Below are 21,036 nucleotides of genomic sequence, written 5' to 3'. Positions count from 1 at the left end.
ACTCAGGATGTAAGGCTAAAGGAGAATTGAAAGGTTTGTCAAATCTGTGGTTACAAGGAACTCATAGCAACATAGTCACCAAAATAAGCATTTATGGGTATCTCTGAAACACAGGGCTCAGGCAACACAGAGATGATAAGATCAGGTCATCACTAGCCATGGCAGCAGGTATTTAGAGAACCAGAAATCAATGACTAATATGCAAATTCACTTCAACTTGAGATACAAACCCCACCTTGAGAACTTTCAAATCATTGTTCATTTCAAGGAGTTGACAATGTTGAGCAATTCCACTAGATGGCGCTGGGACCACTGACACTTTATAATCTGGCAAGATTTGATCTAACCATGGGGAGAATAGACCCCAGGCCAACTGGTGGTCTTCCAGCTCCCCTCCCTAACCTTCACCTGCATCCCCACACACTCCCCTCCCTTTGCATCTGGGAATCTTCCTCATCCTTTGCCACCGGCCACATGTGCCAAACCATCCTTCCAGCCCTGTATCCTCAGAAGTGCCTCATCTGTCATTTGGGTGCCTAACTAGCAGGTGAGCGGTGGATAACTGTTTTTATTCTGCTTGCTTTTGTATGCTAGGTTTTGCTGCTGGTGGGAAGCCATTTGTGTCTTTTATGAAAAGGACAATATAATAAGCCTGATTTCACAGGTCATCAATTAGGACATAAATGTCTGGGGCAAGTAGCACAGAGGGCTGGTAAAACACAGAGATGAAACTAACTAATTTTTTTTTTGTCTTTGTTTCCTTTCCCAGCTGGAAAACTGGAAACAGTGAAGTGGGCGTTCACCTGGCCACTGAGCTTTGTCTTATACTTCACTGTACCCAACTGCAACAAGCCACGCTGGGAAAAATGGTTTATGGTGACATTTGCTTCTTCCACATTGTGGATAGCAGCCTTCTCCTACATGATGGTGTGGATGGTGAGTGTACTGAGGACCCACAGCATTGCTAGACCTCTTTAGAGAGAAAAATACCCTCAATCAGAGGGGACTCGGAGGTGAGGTGTCAGCCCAGTCACTGTTATCAGTCAGCTAATGCCTCAATAAGCTTCATGACAAACCACCTCTGAACTCAGTGGTTTAGAATCCCAAGAAGTTATCTTCCCACTTACATACCTGTAGGTTGAGCGTGGTTTGACTAACCTTAGCCAGCACTGACTGAGGGTTCTCCTTCAAGCCATAACATGGTTATATGTGATTCAGGCAGCAGGGGGTTTCATATCTACTTCTTATGTTTGCTCTTTTTCCTTGGACCGGTGGCTACCTAGGGAATGCTTTTCTCATGGCAGATTGTTGGAATGCTAGAGGGCCAGTGGAAACATGAGGTGCATCCTAGTACCTTGGACCTGTGACTTCTGCCCAGTATCAATGGAGTGGGGAAAATCTATTCCACCTGCTCTAATGGGAAGAACAGCAGAGCCACAAGGCAGAGAACATGAAGGAAACATGAAGGAAAGATGTGAAGAATTGGGGAGTAATCATCCCAGCTGTCATCGTCACTTCCCTTAACTAAGTCATAGTTTTGTCAACCAGAAAATAAGGTCAATGGACCAGGTGACCACTCAAGGGTCCCTTCTGAAGCTAAAACAAAGATTCAAGAACTGGCATTGGTTGTGGGGTTCTGGCTCAAAAGAGCCTCTGCCCCAAAGCCATTTTAGGAAACACAACCATCCAGAATGCATTGCCTATTTATGACTCCACTTTTCCATTCTGGGGTATCCTAGGACCATCCTGAATTCAAATATTCTGTACCCAAGACACCCTTTCCCAGAAACTTTCTCTCAAGCCTCCTGCCTCACCTGAAAGAAAGATGTATACAATACTAATCTTTGGTTGGGAAACATGGGCTCCATAATTGTATCTTAGTTCCCAGACCTGCAGTCCTGGTCTGCTCTGCATGATGTTCTTTACCATCTACATTGACACCTAGAGCAGACATTGCCCCCTAAGGAGACTGCCCAGATTGTAGCCTTTTGTGCTTCTTGGGCAGAGGATCCACTAGTGCATCAGGTTGACATCAGCCCCCAACTCACCACCTCTTCCTGCTTCTTCCAGGTGACGATCATTGGATACACTCTGGGAATTCCTGATGTCATCATGGGGATCACCTTCCTGGCAGCTGGAACCAGTGTGCCCGATTGCATGGCTAGCCTCATCGTGGCCAGACAGGGTGGGACCTCCATTTGGATGGGGACAGGCGTGGGCAAGGGAGGAAGACCTGTGGGTTGGGGGTAGCTTTGGGGGATCCACATGACAATTACCCAGGTGATGGTTGACTTCAGTGCTGTGTCAGTCAAAAAGCTCACTGGCATCAAAAGAACAGGGAAACAAGCCAGAAGATCTACCCTTCAGAAAGGCAGAGACATTTTCCAGGTAGTACACAGAGGCCTTTCTAGAGGTTGTGTTACTGACCCCCTATTTTATTAAAAATAGTAATAAATGTAATAAGAGTTAACCTTTGCTGAGCGCCACACACCGAGCAAAGCTGTCTAGGTACGTTATCTTATTTAATTTAAACAACTCTGTGGGATAGGGAAGATCATTCTATGGATAGGGAAACCAAGGCTTAGAGAAGACAGAACCCATAGCCTAAGGTCTACCCAGCTGCAGTACCCTGACAATGGTGGTTGTCATAGGTCAGTCCTCAATGTATGGCACAGCCTCCCTTACTTCAAAACCAAGCTCACAGATGGACGCTCCTTCCAGAGGCCATGCCCTTTGCTAGAACCCACTCTAGTGTGCATGCCTGATTTGTGCTGATTGCATTTGTTTTTGACAAATACAATGTGTAGCTACAACACTTAGAGCAGTGTCCCCGAGAAGTCCTCATGAAATTCTACTGGTTACACTGTTTTTCTTAATAGTGCTCAATTATTTAGAAAAAGAGTTGAAGTGAGTGTAGAGCAATTGGGAGTTGGTAGTAAAATATATGAGTTGGTGAGCTCGTGAGAGGCTTAACAGAACTGTTAAGTTTATTCCTTTCTAGAAGGAAGTTTCAGAATTTGGGGAACTATATTTGGTTTTTGGAATCATTCACATTTCACCAGTGATCATATTTGAAGGTCAACAGTTTAGTAGTATGTGCATTTCATTCTAGTCTGTTCTGTTCCATTCCATTCCTTTCTACTGAAGATACCTATTCCATTGAAAATACAGGTGGTGGCCTGGGAGGGAACCACCTAGCAAATGAGCCAGCAGATCTGCCAGCTAAGTCTCTGGCTGTCAGACCAAAAGTTTGACAGTGTCCCTTGGGGAGCCCCTGTACTATCCTGAGATCACCTCCCTCACTCTAGTGACCTCTTGTCTTTTCAGGCATGGGAGACATGGCAGTATCCAACTCTATCGGGAGCAACGTGTTTGATATCCTCATTGGCCTTGGTCTCCCATGGGCCCTGCAGACCCTGGCTGTGGATTATGGATCCTACGTAAGTGGGTTTCCCCTGTGAATTCCCCTTAAATCTCGGGCTATGCAGACACTGTTTTCAGGGCAGAGGAGATGAGGAAATACTAATGTTGAGAGGCAAAAGAACTCTTGCTTATCGAAGTCCTAAAATCAGGCTTGTGGGGGCATTCAGGACTTGAAAACGGGGTTGGCAGACTTCTTAAGGGAAGGACCAGATAGTAGTAACACTTTAGGCTTTGTGGGCCAGATGGTCTCTGTCACAACAACCCACCTCCGCAGCTGTAGCCTAAAAACAGCATATACAATGTGCAAATGAGTGAGTGTGGCTGTTTCAATGCAACCTTATGTACAGAAACTGAAATTTGAATTCCATATGATTTTTACATGTCCTGATCTATGGTATGGGATTCTTTTTCATTTATTACAAAAATCATTCTTAACTCATGGGACACGCAAAAATAGGAGGCCGGCCAGATTTGGCCCATGGGCCATCTTCTGTCAGCCCCTGTCTAGTGTGTTTGCTTTGTGAGCAAAATCATTTCATTCATGGAGGAAGGGACATAACCTACAAGATGCAACCCCTGCAAGGGGTCTGGTAAGGGTCAGCCCCCACAGAGATAGCCTCCATTGCTGTTTCTCAAGGCTAAGTTGATTGTGACTTCAGGTGGATTTGCAGGTGAGTGACATGGAGGGTCCAGCTCTCTTTCCCAATTTGTTAAAATGTTCCCCCTCCACTAATGGCAACTCTGTCCCAGATACTCACTATCCAAGGACTGAGGAAGAAACTGCAATTGGAGGTTTTTGCCCAGACACGGGAAGAAAAGAGTAATGTGCCTCCAGAATTTTTACACTCAACCCAGGGCCAGTGCTTCTCCGGATGTGCTGCCAAGCACTACCTTAGTCTATCTGCACAATTTGTTGTTAAGCAATGGTATATCCTGTAGGAAATACTGTGGCTCATTTTATCAGATGACAATTGTCTTCCAAGTTGCTTGACAAATGAATAGCTATTTCAACCAGGGAAGGGGTGTCCGGCCAGTTGCAATGAAACTGAAATCCATGCAGACAGTGTTTTTGGTTCATCTGAAGTTACCTGCTGGCTGAGAAATTTCACCAGAGGGTAAAGATAAGCACAAGGGGTTGGAAAGAAACAGAACGTGTTCTAAGGAATGAAGATCTCTGCTCTGTCGTCAGTGAAATTGAGTAATGACATGGTGAGAGAGGCTACATTCCCTTGGGGGGATGCTGGTAGCTTTCAGAAGGTAACTGTGACAAGAAATCTGAATAATTAGACAGAACCAGCCAGGGGGATGTGGGCGGCAGTGTGCAGCATTCTAGGCAGAAGGAACAGTCAGTGCAAAGGCCCTGAGGCAGAGATGCACTTGGCATGAAGCGAGTCCAGTGTAAGTGGAGCAAAGTCACCATGGGGAGGCTCCCATGATTTGAGAGGCAGTTGGAAGTCTAGGCAGGGTCAGGTCATATGGGTGCTCATCAGACAATTGAAAAAATGATGACATTCAAACTTACATGACAATATGGATTTAGACAATGATGTTTTTGATGACTTTTATGAACGATTCAGCAGGACAAGTTTTAATCCTGGGCCCTAAGGTATAAGGATCTCTCAGCCTTGGCTAATTGTAATATAAACAGATATCCATCAGGAAGGCCAGTTCTTCAATAACCCTCAACAGTTCACCCTAAATATCATACCTCCCAGACTACTTGCCATCTCAGACATTTCATAGAGCCAAGCCAATGCCCTCCGAGTCCTTGTCCCTGAAGGTGCCCTGTTTCAGAGGCAGATGACTCTGTCTCAAATGCACACACCCCATCACTCTTCCCATTGGAAATGATGTCCCTTCTTCCAGGTGTGTTTCATGCAGAATTCCTCTCTGGACCCTCCCCAACGTCACCACCAAATGGGACCTCTCTCCACAGCCTTTGTTTCTATCTCACGATGGCCGTTATCCTAAATCTTGAACTTGTTTCATCTTCTTTTTTTTTTTTTTTAGATTTTATTTATTAATTTGACACAGAGAGAGAGAGATTACAAGTAGGCAGAGAGATGGGGGGAAACAGGCCCTGTGCTGAGCAGAGCCCAATGCGGGGCTCGATCCCAAGATCCTGAAACCATGACCTGAGCCAAAGGCAGAGGCTTAACCCACTGAGCCACCCAGGTGCCCCGCTTCATCTTCTTAAGTGACGCATATAAGAGAGACACTGAAGAAATGCCCTCCAGGTTGGCCACTGAAAGGACATCATTAGGTGGTCACAGAATTCCAGATAATCTTCTGAAGATGTTATGAATGGTGGTGTTGTCAGTCAGGCCCTTTTGAAGGAGTTCATATCAACCAGATTCACAGGAGTTTGATGTTTATGCTAGAATGTCAACAGGTGGTAGTAAGATATTCAAGTGCCAGATAGAAAACATACTTATTCTGGACAGTTTGTGCTCTGTTTTCCAAGAGAAAGATCTCATGTGGGAGGTATTTTGTTTCTCAATTTTGGGGTTTTTTTTTGGGGGGGGGAGTGGAGGGCTCTTTTTTTCAATTGCAGTGTAGTTGACGCAAAATGTTAGTTTCAGGGGTATAGCATAGAGATTCCACAAGTCTCTATGTTGTGTTGTTCTCACCACAAGTATAGCTGCCATCTATGACCATACAACACTATTATAATACCATTGACTATACTCCCCATGTTGTACCTTCTATCGCCATCGCTTCTTCATTCCACAACTACAGCCTGTACCTCTACAGGTGGGAGGTATTTGGGGAGCCCCATGACCACCCTCAAGTTCATTGACTCACCAGGAGTATTCACAGGACTCAGCAGCAGGTCTTAGTCATGGCTAAGGTTTATTATAGCAAAGGATATGGAATAAAAGCAGAGCAGTGGAAAAATGAAATGCATTGGGAGAAATCAAGAGAGGTTAGATGTGGGCTTCCAACTACTGCCCCTCCTGGTCAGATAAGATGTGCTTTCTCTCTAGCAGCAAACTATAGGGCCATGTGTGAACTATATTCATGGAAGTCCACTGGAGTCTGAGGCTTTTATGGAGGGCTGGTCAGGCGGGTATATTTCTGCTCAATGAACAGCCATGATAGCAGAACTCAGAATCCCAACCCAGACACCAGATAAACATCATAAAGCTTGCTAACCAATCCTGACAAGCTGTAGAGCAAACCCCATTGCTTTTGGAGCACAAAACAACATCATCCATCAGTTACATAAAGAACATTCCAAGGACCACATTCTTGGAGATTGGCTGAAGGTCAGTCATGGTTCTAGGCTCCTCTAGAGGCACACAAAGATTAAGTCACCAGACCTGCTGCATTAACACATTCTGCGTAGAAGATCAAATTAGAATGTATATGTTAGAATAAGTATCACTGCTGCTATGTCACAAACAACCCCCAAAATTTCACTGGGGTAGCCCAACAAGGGTTTATTTCTTGCCCCATGTTTATTGCAGATATTTCCTTTCTGGCAGCTTCCATGGTTCTCCAAACAGAAACTTAAGGATTGGGGCTTATTTCATTCTGTGGTTTTATCCTCTTGGAGTTCTTCCCCAATAGACACAGAAAGTAGAGAAAATAAGGGCATGGAAGATTATGTAGATCTTTTTCTAACAAGGACAGAAAGTGGTGGGTGCCCTGCCTGTTCCCACCCATTGCCAAATGAGCAAACATTTCCACTAAGATGCAAGAAGGATCCAGAACACTTGTTTAGCTTTGCATCCAGGAAGGAGAGGAGATGCGGTTGTCAGTGGACACTAATAACTTCTAAAGTCTAGGGTGTCAGGTTGAGAGTTGGAGCCACCAAAAGGGTTTGCTGGACAACCTCTTACTGGAGACATTAAATTGATATTTTCTGAGGCATCAGTCCATGGTCATAGGGCTTTTTTCCCCACCACAACAACCATTCTGGGGGTACATTGACCAATCCTGCCTTTTTCAGTTCCTTTTTCTGGGTCATATGTAGACCCTCCCTCTCCTAGTTAATACACCTTTTCTGTACTTAAGTTGAAAACAATACTATCGATTATATTGAATCTCTCTCATTAAAGTCACTGCTTCCTTAAAATACAAGTTCACCTTGATTCTGTTTTGCCATTCCTCACATAACCTCTTGGGTTTTTCTACAGTCAAGTCATCTTTTTTTAATTAATTTTTTATTAACATATAATGTATTATTTGCCCCAGGGGTGCAGGTCTGTGAATCATCAGGCTTACACACTGCACTCACCATAGCACATACCCTCCCCAATGTCCATAACCCAACCACCCTCTCCATACCCCCCTTCCCCCAGCAACCCTCAGTTTGTTTTGTGAGATTAAGAGTCTCTTATGGTTTGTCTCCCTCCCAATCCCATCCTGTTTCATTTTTTCCTTCCCCACCCCCCAAACACTCCACATTGCCTATCAAATTCCTCATATCAGAGAGATCATGTGATAATTGTCTTTCTCTAATTGACTTATTTCACTCAGCATAATACCCTCTAGTTCCATCCTAGTCATCTCAAATGGCAAGATTTCATTTCTTTTGATGGCTGCATAGTATTCCATTGTATATATATATACCACATATATTTTATCCATTCACCTGTTGATGGACATCTAGGTTCTTTCCATAGTTTGGCTATTGTGGACATTGCTGCTATAAACATTTGAGTGCACATGTCCCTTCGGATCACTACTTTTGTATCTTTAGGGTAAATACCCAGATTGCTGGGTCATAGTCTAGCTCTATTTTCAACTTTTTGAGGAATCTCCATGCTGTTTTCCAGAGTGGCTGCACCAGCTTGCATTCCCACCAATAGTGTAGGAGGACCTTGACTTTGTTATTCCTTTTTTCTGGTTATAAAAATAGCTCATGGCCTTTACAGAAAATTAGAGAAACTCTAATTAGAGAACACTTGATCAGTGCATGCCCAATAGAACTTTCTATAATGATGGAAATATTCTATATTGTACTGTTAAATATAGTAGCTACTAGCTCCTTGAGACTTTTCAAGAACTTGAAATACAGTTGGTTCAAGTGAAGACCTGGACTTTTAATTTTAATTTCATTTTAATTAATTTCAATTTATGTAGCCACATGTGGCTCATGGCTGCCCATGCAACTCTGCAGGTTCAGAAGACGCAATAAAAATCATGCACAGTTCAGTCCTAAAAATCAGTTGCTAATATTTTAGCATATTTTTCTTTCCACTTTGATTCACATAGCTGAGACTTCATTGTACAATCGCTTTTTTACTCCTTATGGTAGCAAACACATTGTCCTTAAAATCTTATAGAGACATCATCTTTAAAGGCAACCTCATATTCTAGTTACACCAAAATTTACTCAACCATGCTGCTGCCGTTAGACACATATTGCTTCAGGATTTTCGGGATTATAAATAATGATGTGACATACATCTTTGTATATCAATCTTACAGATTTTAGAGATCTATAAAAATTCTAATTAAGGGGCGCTTGGGTGGCTCAGTGGGTTAAGCCGCTGCCTTCGGCTCAGGTCATGATCTCGGAGTCCTGGGATTGAGCCCCGCATCGGGCTCTCTGCTCAGCAGGGAGCCTGCTTCCTCCTCTCTCTCTCTGCCTGCCTCTCTGCCTGCTTGTGATCTCTCTGTCAAATAAATAAATAAAATCTTTAAAAAAAATTCTAATTAAAACTGTATTTGTATTTGAGGTTATTTTCCCAAAGCTGAAGTTGTTACATAGAATATGAATGCTGTGACACTCTTTGCACATCCCTAATTATTTTTCCAAATGACAGTATTCCTTACATTTTAATTTGTCTTTATTTCATTTCCAAGATTTGGAAGAAGCTTCATGGCACCCTCCTATTCTCTCTCTTTTTCTTTTTTTAACATGGGCTTTACCCCGACGTTCTGACCATTAGGGTGGGCTTCCTTGTGACACATAGTATGGGGCGTGTATGTACTTGAGCCATGAAAAAAGTGTCAAATGTAATGGGAATAGCCCAACCTCACTTCCTTTGGAAGAATCACTAGTGACCCTCTGTCATTTAATCATACTCAGTCCGGATTGTCTCCCTGCCTCCAAGGCTGCTCCATGCAATGTTCCATCTCTCATTTCATGGTCCACATTTAGATCCCATCTTCACTGGCACCCCAGACTCTGCCTAGCCTCTGTGCCTCTTAACCCAGTACAGAGCCCTGAGTGTGGATCTGTTGAATCCCCCCAGCAAATCCACCTGGTGTGTTCCTCTGTTTCGTTTCCTCACTTATCTCTTATCAAAGTTATGAAAAAGTAAAATTCAGACTTGTGTGAATTTTAACTACTTTTTGTTGCCTCTGGTGAAGACTAGAAAGTAGTGGTTAAAGAGCAGGCAGCAAAAAAGATGAAAAGAAACCATGCTCCAAATATCCTGGAAAATTGATCCATGAATAATAGACTTTTACCACATTGACTCTCTCCAGCAGCAGAGGATGCACAAACAGGAGCGGGGGATGAACATCACTCCGGTGTCCCTAAGATCCATTGAACCATTGTGTTTATTTTTTCTATATTGTGGTTACAATGTACAACCATATAAGGTGAAATCAAAACCTTTCCAAACGAACAACAACTCATTCTAGAAGCAAACTTGTTCCTCCCCCTAGCTTTGAACTCCCCTTGACTGAATATGGACATCAGACCTGAAATTCCAATTCAGCAAAGCACATTTTGTGCCATAAATGAACCCCAGTGATCTGCCATCCTTTCCCGTCCTTCTGACATTCTCCCAACACTCTTCAGAGAGCAGGAAATTAAGCATAATTCTCATTCAGTAACACCCACAGCCATGAAAACATATGCTTTTCAGGTTCCAAACTTTAGTGACAGGGTGACATCATGAAGACAAAAATTCAGGCCCTGTTAGATGTTTGGCCCAAATTCATGTTTTCCGTCTGTAGATGACATAATTGGGTCACTCTGGTCATTCTTCTGGGATTGTGCAAGAAGCACATCTAATCCTGTGGTAAAGATGGCCCTGAACTGAAGTGGAGGGGGGAATACAGGAGAAGAAACAGGCCACTTCTGTGATCAACAGCCATTGCACACAGGAGAGTGCTCCTGGTGGAACTTTTGGTCAGAAGACTGAAGAAAGACACGTCATGTTGCATTTTCATCCAAATGCTATTTCTGTTCTCAGTCAGAGAGATCTTCATTTTATTCCCAGGATATAAGCATCCAATGTAGTCCTCACTTTTGAGAGCAGAAAATCAATAATATTCTCTATAAACAGTTCATGAACCCCAGGGAAATCAAGATTTTTTATACATGGTGTGAGGTAGGGGTCCAGTTTCATTGTTTTGAATGTAGACATATGTTTGTTTTAGCACCATGTGTTGAAAGGAGATTTCATTTTGAACTTTCAAAATTCAAACAAAAATATTTGTTAACTTATTTTTCTTTTATTTATTTTCACAAAATTTGAGTATAGTTGGCACATAATATTACATTAGTTTCAGGTGTACAACTTAGTGTTTTGACAAGTTAATACACTATGCTTTGTTCACCACAAGTATAGCTACTGTCTATTCTACCTCACTATTACAATATAATTGACTGTATTCCTTATACTCTTTTATTCCCATGGCTTACTCATTCCATAACTGGAGGCCTTCACCCATTTTTCCCAACACCCCACCTCCCTCCCCTCTGGCAACCATCAGTTTATGCTTTGTACTTATAAGTCTAATTCTGTTCTTTGTTTGTTTATTCATATTTTTAGATTCCACTTATGAGTAGAATCATAATAGTATTTGTCTTTCCTAGCCTGATTTATTTCACTTAGCCTAATAGCCTCTAGGTCCCTCCATGTTGTCTCAAATGTCATGATCTCATCCTTTTTTATGTCAGTGTAATATAACACTATAAATACTTATGCGTGTATGTATATATATGTGTATGTGCATATGTATATAGGTACACACACAAACACACACACACACATTACATCTTCCTTATCAATTCATCTATTGATGGATGCTTATGTTCCATGTCTTGACTATTGTAAATAATGTGCAATAATCATAAGGGTGCATTTATCTTTTTGAGTTAATGTTTTTGTTCTCTTTTTATAAATATCCAGTAGTGGAATGACTGGATCATATGGTATTTCTATTTTTAACTTTTTAAGGAACCTCCATATTGTTTTCCATAGTGACTGCAACAATTTACATTCTCACCAACAATGCACAAGGGCTACTTTTTCTCCACATCCTTGCAAATACTTGTTATTTCTTGTCTTTTTTATTTTAGCCTTTCTGACAGAGGTGAGGTGATATCTCATTGTGGTTTTGATTTGCATTTCCCTGATAATATGACAAGAAGCATCTTTTCATATATCTTTTGGCTATCTGTAATCTTCTTTGGAAAGATGTCTACTTATTTTTCAATAATATTCATGACTTAGGAAATATTAGGAAGCCAGTGATTATATTTCATTAAAGCTATGTAGTCTAGAACCCTGTATTTTATAAGTAGTATAATCTTAACTATCAGGAAAAGTTTTGAGCCTTAGACAGAACATAAAGTTGAATGTTCAAGAAGGAGGGAATAACAGCCAGGTGAGCTGAATTAGGGAGGGACAGAGTAACACAAACACCCTCAGAGCCTAGTGGCATTCTTTAAGATGCTACTTTTTTCTTATTTTACTCAGATAGCTTGATCTCTTTGGTCGAAAGGGCATTCAACAAAGAGGAAATCCCATAAGCAAAAGAATACCTCAGATCCTGACCACATGCCTAGCTCTCTAGCCCTTCCACATGCTGTCCAAATACATCCATGTACACACTGTACATCCATAATCTCTTCCCCATATCCCTGTTGATCCATTCCCTTCCTACCTTGTCTGGTAGTTACGCACCCACATCATCTACCTGCTACTAGGATCTGAATGTAGGACCACATCCACTTCATGTTTGCCATTCATGTTGCACACTTTTCCATCTTATACATAGCAGGATATTTTACTTGTTTAAATAGAGAGTAGGGGTGCCTGGATGGCTCAGTTATTAAGCAACTGCTTTGGCTCAACTCCTGATCCCAGGGTCCTGGGACTGAGCCCCACATCAGGCTTCCTGCCAAGCAGGGCAGGAAGCCTGCTTCTCCCTCTCCCACTCCCCCTGCTGTGTTCCCTCTCTTGCTGTGTCTCTCTCTGTCGAATAAATAAATAAAATCGTAAGAAAGAAAGAAAGAACGAAAGAAAGGAAAGAAAGAGGAAAGAAAAGAAAGGAAGGAAGGAAGAAAGAAAATACATTTTATTTCCTCAAAGGTGGGGGCAAGCAACTCTTTGGACGTGAGTAGCTCCTGAGAGCTTTGCCATATTTCCGCTCAGGCTAAAAAATATATATATATATATTTTTCATGGTGATGCTTCTGAGTCAACAAGAAAAAGTTATGAAACATTTTCATCAAAAACCTGGCCTATAGAGAGATGGACTTTAATTTTCTGGGAGACTACTTGTACAGACTTACATCTTTGCCTCATAATGGTAGACTTGTAGACCAAAATAGTGGCCCAGGATTTGGCCCAACCACGCTGTGTCTTTTGGATTTCCTGGAAGACAGGGGTCCAGAAAATATCCATCTGGAGCTAGAACCAGATCACCTCACAAGAGTGGTAAAGGGGCTGCTATGAAGGGCTTCTCTTGTCCTTTTCCAGCTCATTCTTCAGGTGTCAGCTTGGATGTTTACTGTGATCTCCCAACGGTGGGTCATGTACCCTTCCTATGTTCCTGAGCAGTTCCCATCATAGCTTACCTTTGACTGAGTCTCCCTTAGATGGGTCATCTCCCTGAGGGCAAGAATTATACCATCTTATGCATTTATTTTTTTCCTCTATACCTGCTAGTGCCTGGTACTTAGAAGATGATCAAAAGTATTTGTTGGGTGGAAAGATGGATGCATGGATAGATGGATAGATGGATGGATAGGTAGAAGATCCTATCTTCCCCACCTTGGGTGGAAGACATGTGAACAGTACAGAATGAAGAGAAAAGATGACCTGAGAAGAGAGCAAAGGGGAAGAAAATAGCAATAAGAATAACTTAGGGTCGCCTAGATGGCTCAGTCAGTTCAGCATCCAACTCTTGGTTTCAGCTTAGGTCATGATCTCAGTGGTCATGAAATCAAGCTCCACGCTGAGTGGGGAGTCTGCAGGAGATTCTCTCCCTCTGCCCCTCCCCTCACTCATGCACGTGCTTGCCCTCTCTCTCTCTAATAAATAAATAAATCTTTTTTTTAAGTCCTTTAAAAAAAAAAAAGAAGAGTTTAACATTCATTGAATACCTTCTGTGTGCCAGGGACTGCCATATGGCCTCATCTAATTCTGACAACAGCTAAATAAGGCAAGGATTATTTCTTCAACCAGCATTGTTGTTTGTGCAGCTGCTAAATATGCCAAGAACTTGGCGAGGTGCTGGAAACACAGAATGACAAGATAGAGTGGACCCTCCCCCTTAGAACACACACCAGGGTGGGGAAGACAATCCATGAGTGACAAGTACATGAGTACTTGGTAGAGCAAAACCCTCATGAAGATAATAATGTAATAGGGTGGGTGGCATGCATCACTGTGAATTCTTTGGATAGGGAGATTGGATTCTGTGCTGAGGAGCAAATGATAAAATAGAGCTGGGTGTTTGCAAGGCAAGGGGAGCATTCTAGAAAGAGGGGGCTGCAAGTGTCAAGGCACTGAGGCATGCTGTGTCTGAGAACAGAGAAACCAGGCAATAGAAATCTATCATTAAAAAAAAAAGAAGAAGGGCGCCTGGGTGGCTCAGTGGGTTAAGCCGCTGCCTTTGGCTCAGGTCATGATCTCAGGGTCCTGGGATCGAGGCCCGCATCGGGCTCTCTGCTCAGCGGGGAGCCTGCTTCCCTCTCTCTCTCTCTGCCTGCCTCTCTGTCTACTTGTGATCTCTCTCTGTCAAATAAATAAATAAAATCTTTAAAAAAAAAAAAAGAAGAAGAAGAAGAAATGTAGGGGTGAGGTTGGCAGGGGTCATGGGTTTCATTCTAAGTGCACTGCTGTCCCAAATCCTCTTCTGCAGATCAGGCAACCGCAGCTCAGAGAGGTTGTCACAGCCAGAAATAGGGAGAAGACAGTGGGACTTTATTTCTCCCCGGAACACCAGACACTAAAGCAGGAGGGAGAAGACTATTACCAAGCATAAATGATGCCACAATGCCACCATGCACAGTTGAGGGCTCATGAGTGCAGGGGATGTCACTGGGGTGGGATTTTAGACTGGATCCATCCTTGAGTTTGCTAGAAGAGAGGACAGGGTCTGCTTATAAGGCTAAAGGAAGCTCTGCAGCTTTACATAAAGAAAGAAGAACCGGACAAACCATAGAAGACTCTTAATCATAGGAAACAAATGGAGGGTTGCTGGAGGGGAGGGAAGTCGGGGGATAGAGTAACTGGGTGATAGACATTAAGGAGGGCACATGATGTAATGAACGCTGGGTATGATTTAAGATGATGATGAATCATTGGACTCTACCTCTGAAACCAATAATACATTATATGTTAATTAATTGAATTTAAAATATTTTTAAAAGGAAGGAGACAACTCCTGACCCCCAGGTTCCCATCCTAGAAGTCCCACAGATATGATGGCAGCTAAAATCCTTGCTGCCCTAGGCCATGGTGCATTATGTTTCTACAGTGGGTTTCTGACTGAAGGTTGGAGGAAACATTCTGGATCCTTCCATGAGGATTACATGTTTTTTTTTTTTTAAAGATTTTATTTATTTATTTGACAGAGAGAGATCACAAGTAGACGGAGAGGAAGGCAGAGAGAGAGAGAGAGAGAGAGAAGCAGGCTTCTTGCTGAGCAGAGAGCCCGATGTGGGACTCGATCCCAGGACCCTGAGATCATGACCTGAGCCGAAGGCAGCGGCTTAACCCACTGAGCCACCCAGGCGCCCGAGGATTACATGTTTATTCAGTCCCTGGGTCCCCACCTGGCTTTCACCAGGACCCCTTGGCTAGCCCCCAATTCCCAGACACATTTGAGGGGCATCTTCATGTAACCTCATGACACGATACAGAACTCACCTGGAAAAATAGTTTCAGGTTCATGAAAAGGCAAACTTAAGGGTTTATTTGCCATGAGCATCTTGCCTTCCCTCTTAACCTCCAGCTTATCCTGGGAGAGAGGCTTCATTTCTGGAAGGACACCCAGGGGCCTCCTTCCATGTAGCATGGCAGTAATCCCATGACATCTCTGCATCTCTCACATCAAAAGCTAGAAGGCTGCGTGGGTTTAATAGCCTCTCCTGCCCTCCCAACGGACTTGCTGACAATTCTGAAGCAATTTTTCCATCTCTACTAGATGGAACTTCCAAGTCATAATTACTGGATAATTACCATCAAGACAGCAGTTTTGTGCATACTATTAGGTTCAGCCATTTGATAGGAATAAATGCAGTTTTACAGACTTTGACATTTCTTAGTACTTGTGGTTTGCTCAGAAGCCAGTTAGCTACTTAAGTGCCTGAACATTTCTAAAAGTCAGAGTTTGGAAAATGAGCACTTCTTGTCCTGTTTTTGTGATGAATGTCTGTTCTACATGCTCTAACAGAATTAAGAAAGTCACCAGGCAGGCTCCAGGAAGCCAGGACAATACTCAGATCTCTGAGCTAGGACTTAGAAATGCAAAATGAATCCACAAAGTAATAGAGGGAGAAATAGACTACATTTTTTTTTCTAAGCCAAGAGCCCATCTAACTCCAGAATCCACAAAGGTAAAAGGAAGAGGTGATCAGAAATATTCTTATCCCATCCTTTCTGCCCAATTCATTCTTTTTCTGACACACATTAACTGAATGCTTGCTGTGTGCTAAGCTGGTAACCCCCATTGGGGAAGACTCAGTGAGCAGGCCAGACACTGTCCTATGCCCTGGGGCTGCAGCATCTGGAAGGAGACAGTTACACAAGCAATTCCAAAACAAAGTGTGATTCGTGCCTTCCTAAGGTTGGTTGTGTGGGAGTTGCACAGTATATGGCAGGGGTTGGGGACCTCCAATGCTTGTAAGGAAGTGATGCTTATTCTAAGAATCTGAGGTTATCAGGAGCCAAGCAGGTAAAGAATGTGAGAGGAATAGTTTGTAGAAGAGGAATATCCAACACAGCTTCACACACTGAAGGACCTGACGGTGACGGCTGGGATGGGGGGAGGGTGTGAGGGGTAAGAAGTGGCAAAGTGGAGGAATGAGTGGGCAGGATGAGTTCAGAGACAGAGAGGGGCCATGTGCTAAAGGATAGGGTGAGCTAGAGTCATGGAGGTGGGAAAATGAAGGATATAAAGGAGGGAGTGGTGTGATTGCGTGTGCCTTTTAGAAAGAAGATTCTGACTACTTCATAGAGAAGAGGTCGGAGCCAGATCAGACTGATGACAGCAAGACCAGTTATGAGGCATTTGCAGGAGAGAGAAAATATAGTGACCTACACTAGGATAGTTGTATAAGTTAGCTATTCTACCATAATGCTGTGTAACAAACCATGTGCAAACTCAGCAGGCTGCATACATTATCATGTATTTCTCATTCATGCATCTGTGAGGTGACAGGTGTTTGGCCAATCTAGGTTTGGCTTCAAGCTTCAGATGGGGCTCTTCCTTGTGTCTCTCATCTTCTTTGTACCCATGACTTCCTGAGACACATTCCTTGCAGGATCAATGCACAAAAGGTCGTGTCAATGATAGAAGTACCTTTCAAACCCATGTTTGTGTTAAATCCACTAATATCCCATTGGCTAAAGCAGATCACATGGCCAAGCCCAACTCCAAGGGGCAGAGAAATGCCTCTGCCCACCATGAGGCTGTGGAAAGGGGGTGGACACAGAACTCTAGTATAGGGGAGAGGAATTGAGACCAGTGACCTGTTCTTCCTCAGTTGTAGCAGTAAAGCAAGAGAACAATGAAAGACACCAGAATAAACTGCAGAATAAAATTCAGCAGGACCTAGTGGTTGCTTTAGCATCAGCCGTAAATATCTGTTAATGGGGAGGTGAGTTGGGATAAGACAAGGATGACTCCAAAGATTTTGTTGGCTGTCGTGAAAAGTTTGGGTTATATTCTAACTGCCATTGAGGATTCAAGCAAAGTAGAAGCATGTTTCACTTTATGTTTTAAGATCATATTTGATACTGTTTGGAAATGTATTATGAGAAGTCTAGGAAGAGGAAAAGAAGTTAGGGAGGTAACGAAAAGATCGTGGTGACATGGGCTAAGGTAGTATGAGTATAAAAAGGGAGAAAAAGAGGGGCACCTGGGTGGCTCAGTGGGTTAAAGCCTCTGCCTTTGGCTCAGGTCATGATCCCAGGGTCCTGGGATCGAGACTTGCATCGGGCTCTCTGCTTATCGGGGAGCCTGTTTCCTCCTCTCTCTCTGCCTGCCTCTCTGCCTACTTGTGATCTCTCTTTCTGCCAAATAAGTAAATAAAATCTTTTTTTTTTAAAAGGGAGAAAAAGATTTTCAAAAGAAATGACAAGATTTTCTGATGGCTGTTTGGAGGGGATGAGAAAAAGAAAAATTGAAGGTCACGTCTGTGTCCTTCATGGAGATGGGAAGACAGGTGGTGGGGTGGGGAACATATTTAGGAGGAAATATCAAGGGGTCCCTTTAGGACAGATCAAGTTTGATATGTGTGAGGGTCATCCAAGTGGAGATAGCAGGTAGACAGAGAGATAAATCCTGATAAATGATAAGTGCCTGACTTTAGGGGTGAGGTGTCAGCTGCAGGCATAAACTTGGGAGTCAGTAGCTTTAAATGGTTTTCAAAGCATAAAGCTCATAAAGGAAGTAAATGCAGCTAGAGAAGAGAGCCCAGAACTATATCCTGATGTTGGGTCAGGAAAAATAAAAACATCCAGGGAAGGAGACTGAGGAGCAGTCAGCCAGAAATGGCGGTTATGGATCCAGGAGAATGTTTCAAGGGTGGAGTGGCCAAGTACATCAAGGTTTTCCCTGAAGGTTTCTTCTAAGACCAACCATCAGCCAACCACCTCCTCCTCCAAGAAGACTGCTCCCACCAAATTTACTCCCTCCAGAATCACATGGGACTGTCATCTCTGGCATGCAGAAATTGAATCTCTCTCAACGAATGCTTCCTGGCACCCAGGAGCGGGCCCATGTGGAATAAGTCCATGGGCCAGTTCTTAAGTGCCTTCCACATCATTCCTTCTCATCTTTTGTAGTAAGCATTCCCAAGTCATTCCAACACCTGGACACTGTTCCAGCTGCTAGGACCGTTTTCCTTTGTTCTGAAAATCCCTTCCCAAACCCCCAGAGGACAGTGAGGTACTGGAGCCAGCTCTTACAGTCTCTGGAGAAGAGACTGAATGGCTTTTTGTAACCCCGCCTTCAGCGAGGCCATATTGGTGGCTTATACCCAGCCAGAGTGGACTGTTCCCACTGTGCAAAGCAACAAGATGCCAGAATGCCACTAATAGGGCCAGTCTACAAAACTGTTCCCACAGCATCTGGATAGCGAATTTGGGGATAGTTTGCAGGCATCTTACTGAATGGTTCTTCTTGATGTTGTCCTAGCAGAGCTCCTGGGAGCTACAGTGATGCTACCCAATCCCATTAACACAAGTTTTGGTTAGATTTCAGGCACTGTTTCAGGAAAATGAGGTGATATTTGGGGGAAGGCAGTGTCTTTACAGAGAAGCCCCCATGGATGGGCTTACCTGAGTTGCCTAAGACCTGAAGCCTATTCATTTCACTATCTGAGTTTAGATTCCCCCAGAAACCATTCAGTCCTGAGACAAAGGTTTGAAGTGATGTGGGTGCTGGGGAGGAGTGGGAAACTCCAGTGGGGGATGGGAATGGGGATGGGCAGGGAAGGCAGCCAACCAAAGTCATAGTGACTAGAGCAGAGTCCCTAAGGGTGGGGCTCTAGCAAATGGTATGCACGCCCATCCTAGAATGACCTCATCTGAGGGGCAGGGGAGCTGTGCGGTTATGCACTCACCCCAAGAGTCACTGATACAGCGCAGTTTGGCACTTCCAGAGTTTGGAGAAAAAGCCCTCCAGGCACAGACACTGGTACTGGTTGTGGAGAGGTTGCTTGTCCCAGAAAAATCACGAGAAGGGACATTAGGACATGGATGGGGTCCCAGAGGCATCTGCCACAGGGATCTGTGGTTCTTAGAGTTTATTCAGGACAGTTTCAGAAATGATAAGCAGGAAAGGCCAAGATATAAACTTTGAGGATTCTTATTTATTTTTTTATAAACATATATTTTTATGCCCAAGGGTACATGTCTGCGAATCGCCAGGTTTACACACTTCACAGCACTCACCATAGCACATACCCTCCCCAATATCCATAACCCCACCCCCCCCTCCCAACCCCCCTCACCCCCATCAACCCTCAGTTTGTTTTGTGAGATTAAGAGTCACTTATGGTTTCTCTCCCTCCCAATCCCATCTTGTTTCATTTACTCTTCTCCTACACCCTTAACCCCCCATGTTGCATCTCCTCTCCCTCATATCAGGGAGATCATATGATAGTTGTCTTTCTCCGATTGACTTATTTCGCTAAGCATGATACCCTCTAGTTCCATCCACGTCATCGCAAATGGCAAGATTTCATTTCTTTTGATGGCTGCATAGTATTCCATTGTGTATATATACCACATCTTCTTTATCCATTCGTCTGTTGATGGACATCTAGGTTCTTTCCATAGTTTGGCTATTGTAGACATTGCTGCTATAAACATTCTGGTGCACGTGCCCCTTCGGATCACCACGTTTGTGTATTTAGGGTAAATACCCAACAGTGCAATTGCTGGGTCATAGGGTAGTTCTATTTTCAACATTTTGAGGAACCTCCATGCTGTTTTCCAGAGTGGTTGCACCAGCTTGCATTCCCACCAACAGTGTAGGAGGGTTCCCCTTTCTCCGCATCCTCGCCAGCATCTGTCCTTTCCTGACTTGTTAATTTTAGCCATTCTGACTGGTGTGAGGTGATATCTCATGGTGGTCTTGATTTGTATTTCCCTGATGCCGAGTGATATGGAGCACTTTTTCATGTGTCTGTTGGCCATCTGGATGTCTTCTTTGCAGAAATGTCTGTTCATGTCCTCTGCCCATTTCTTGATTGGATTATTTGGTCTTTGGGTGTTGAGTTTGCTAAGTTCTTTATAGATTTTGGACACTAGCCCTTTATCTGATATGTCATTTGCAAATATCTTCTCCCATTCTGTCAGTTGTCTTTTGGTTTTGTTCACTGTTTCCTTTGCTGTGCAAAAGCTTTTGATCTTGATAAAATCCCAGTAGTTCATTTTTGCCCTTGCTTCCCTTGCCTTTGGTGATGTTCCTAGGAAGATGTTGCTGCGGCTGAGGTTGAAGAGGTTGCTGCCTGTGTTCTCCTCAAGGATTTTGATGGATTCCTTTCTCACATTGAGATCCTTCATCCATTTGGAGTCTATTTTCGTGTGTGGTGTAAGGAAATGATCCAATTTCATTTTTCTGCATGTGGCTGTCCAATTTTCCCAACACCATTTATTGAAGAGGCTGTCTTTTTTCCATTGGACATTCTTTCCTGCTTTGTCGAAGATGAGTTGACCATAGAGTTGAGGGTCTATT

At 43.3% G+C, this 21,036-nt stretch overlaps 1 protein-coding gene across 1 annotated transcript in view; it reads left to right on the top strand.

The window, feature by feature from the left end:
- SLC24A3 (solute carrier family 24 member 3) overlaps positions 1–21,036 on the top strand; it is a 500,867-nt gene that overhangs the window by 461,334 nt on the left and 18,497 nt on the right. Inside the window, exons 13-15 of the mRNA XM_047746163.1 lie at positions 770–936; positions 2,071–2,185; positions 3,328–3,440. Of these exons, the coding sequence (XP_047602119.1) occupies positions 770–936; positions 2,071–2,185; positions 3,328–3,440 (395 nt within the window). The remainder of the gene's footprint in view (positions 1–769; positions 937–2,070; positions 2,186–3,327; positions 3,441–21,036) is intronic.

This window comes from Lutra lutra, chromosome 9 (genome assembly GCF_902655055.1).
Source record: "Lutra lutra chromosome 9, mLutLut1.2, whole genome shotgun sequence".
NCBI classification, from domain to species: Eukaryota; Metazoa; Chordata; class Mammalia; order Carnivora; family Mustelidae; genus Lutra; species Lutra lutra.
Note: the sequence above shows the minus strand (reverse complement) of the source record. Positions and strands in the feature narration are given on the sequence as shown.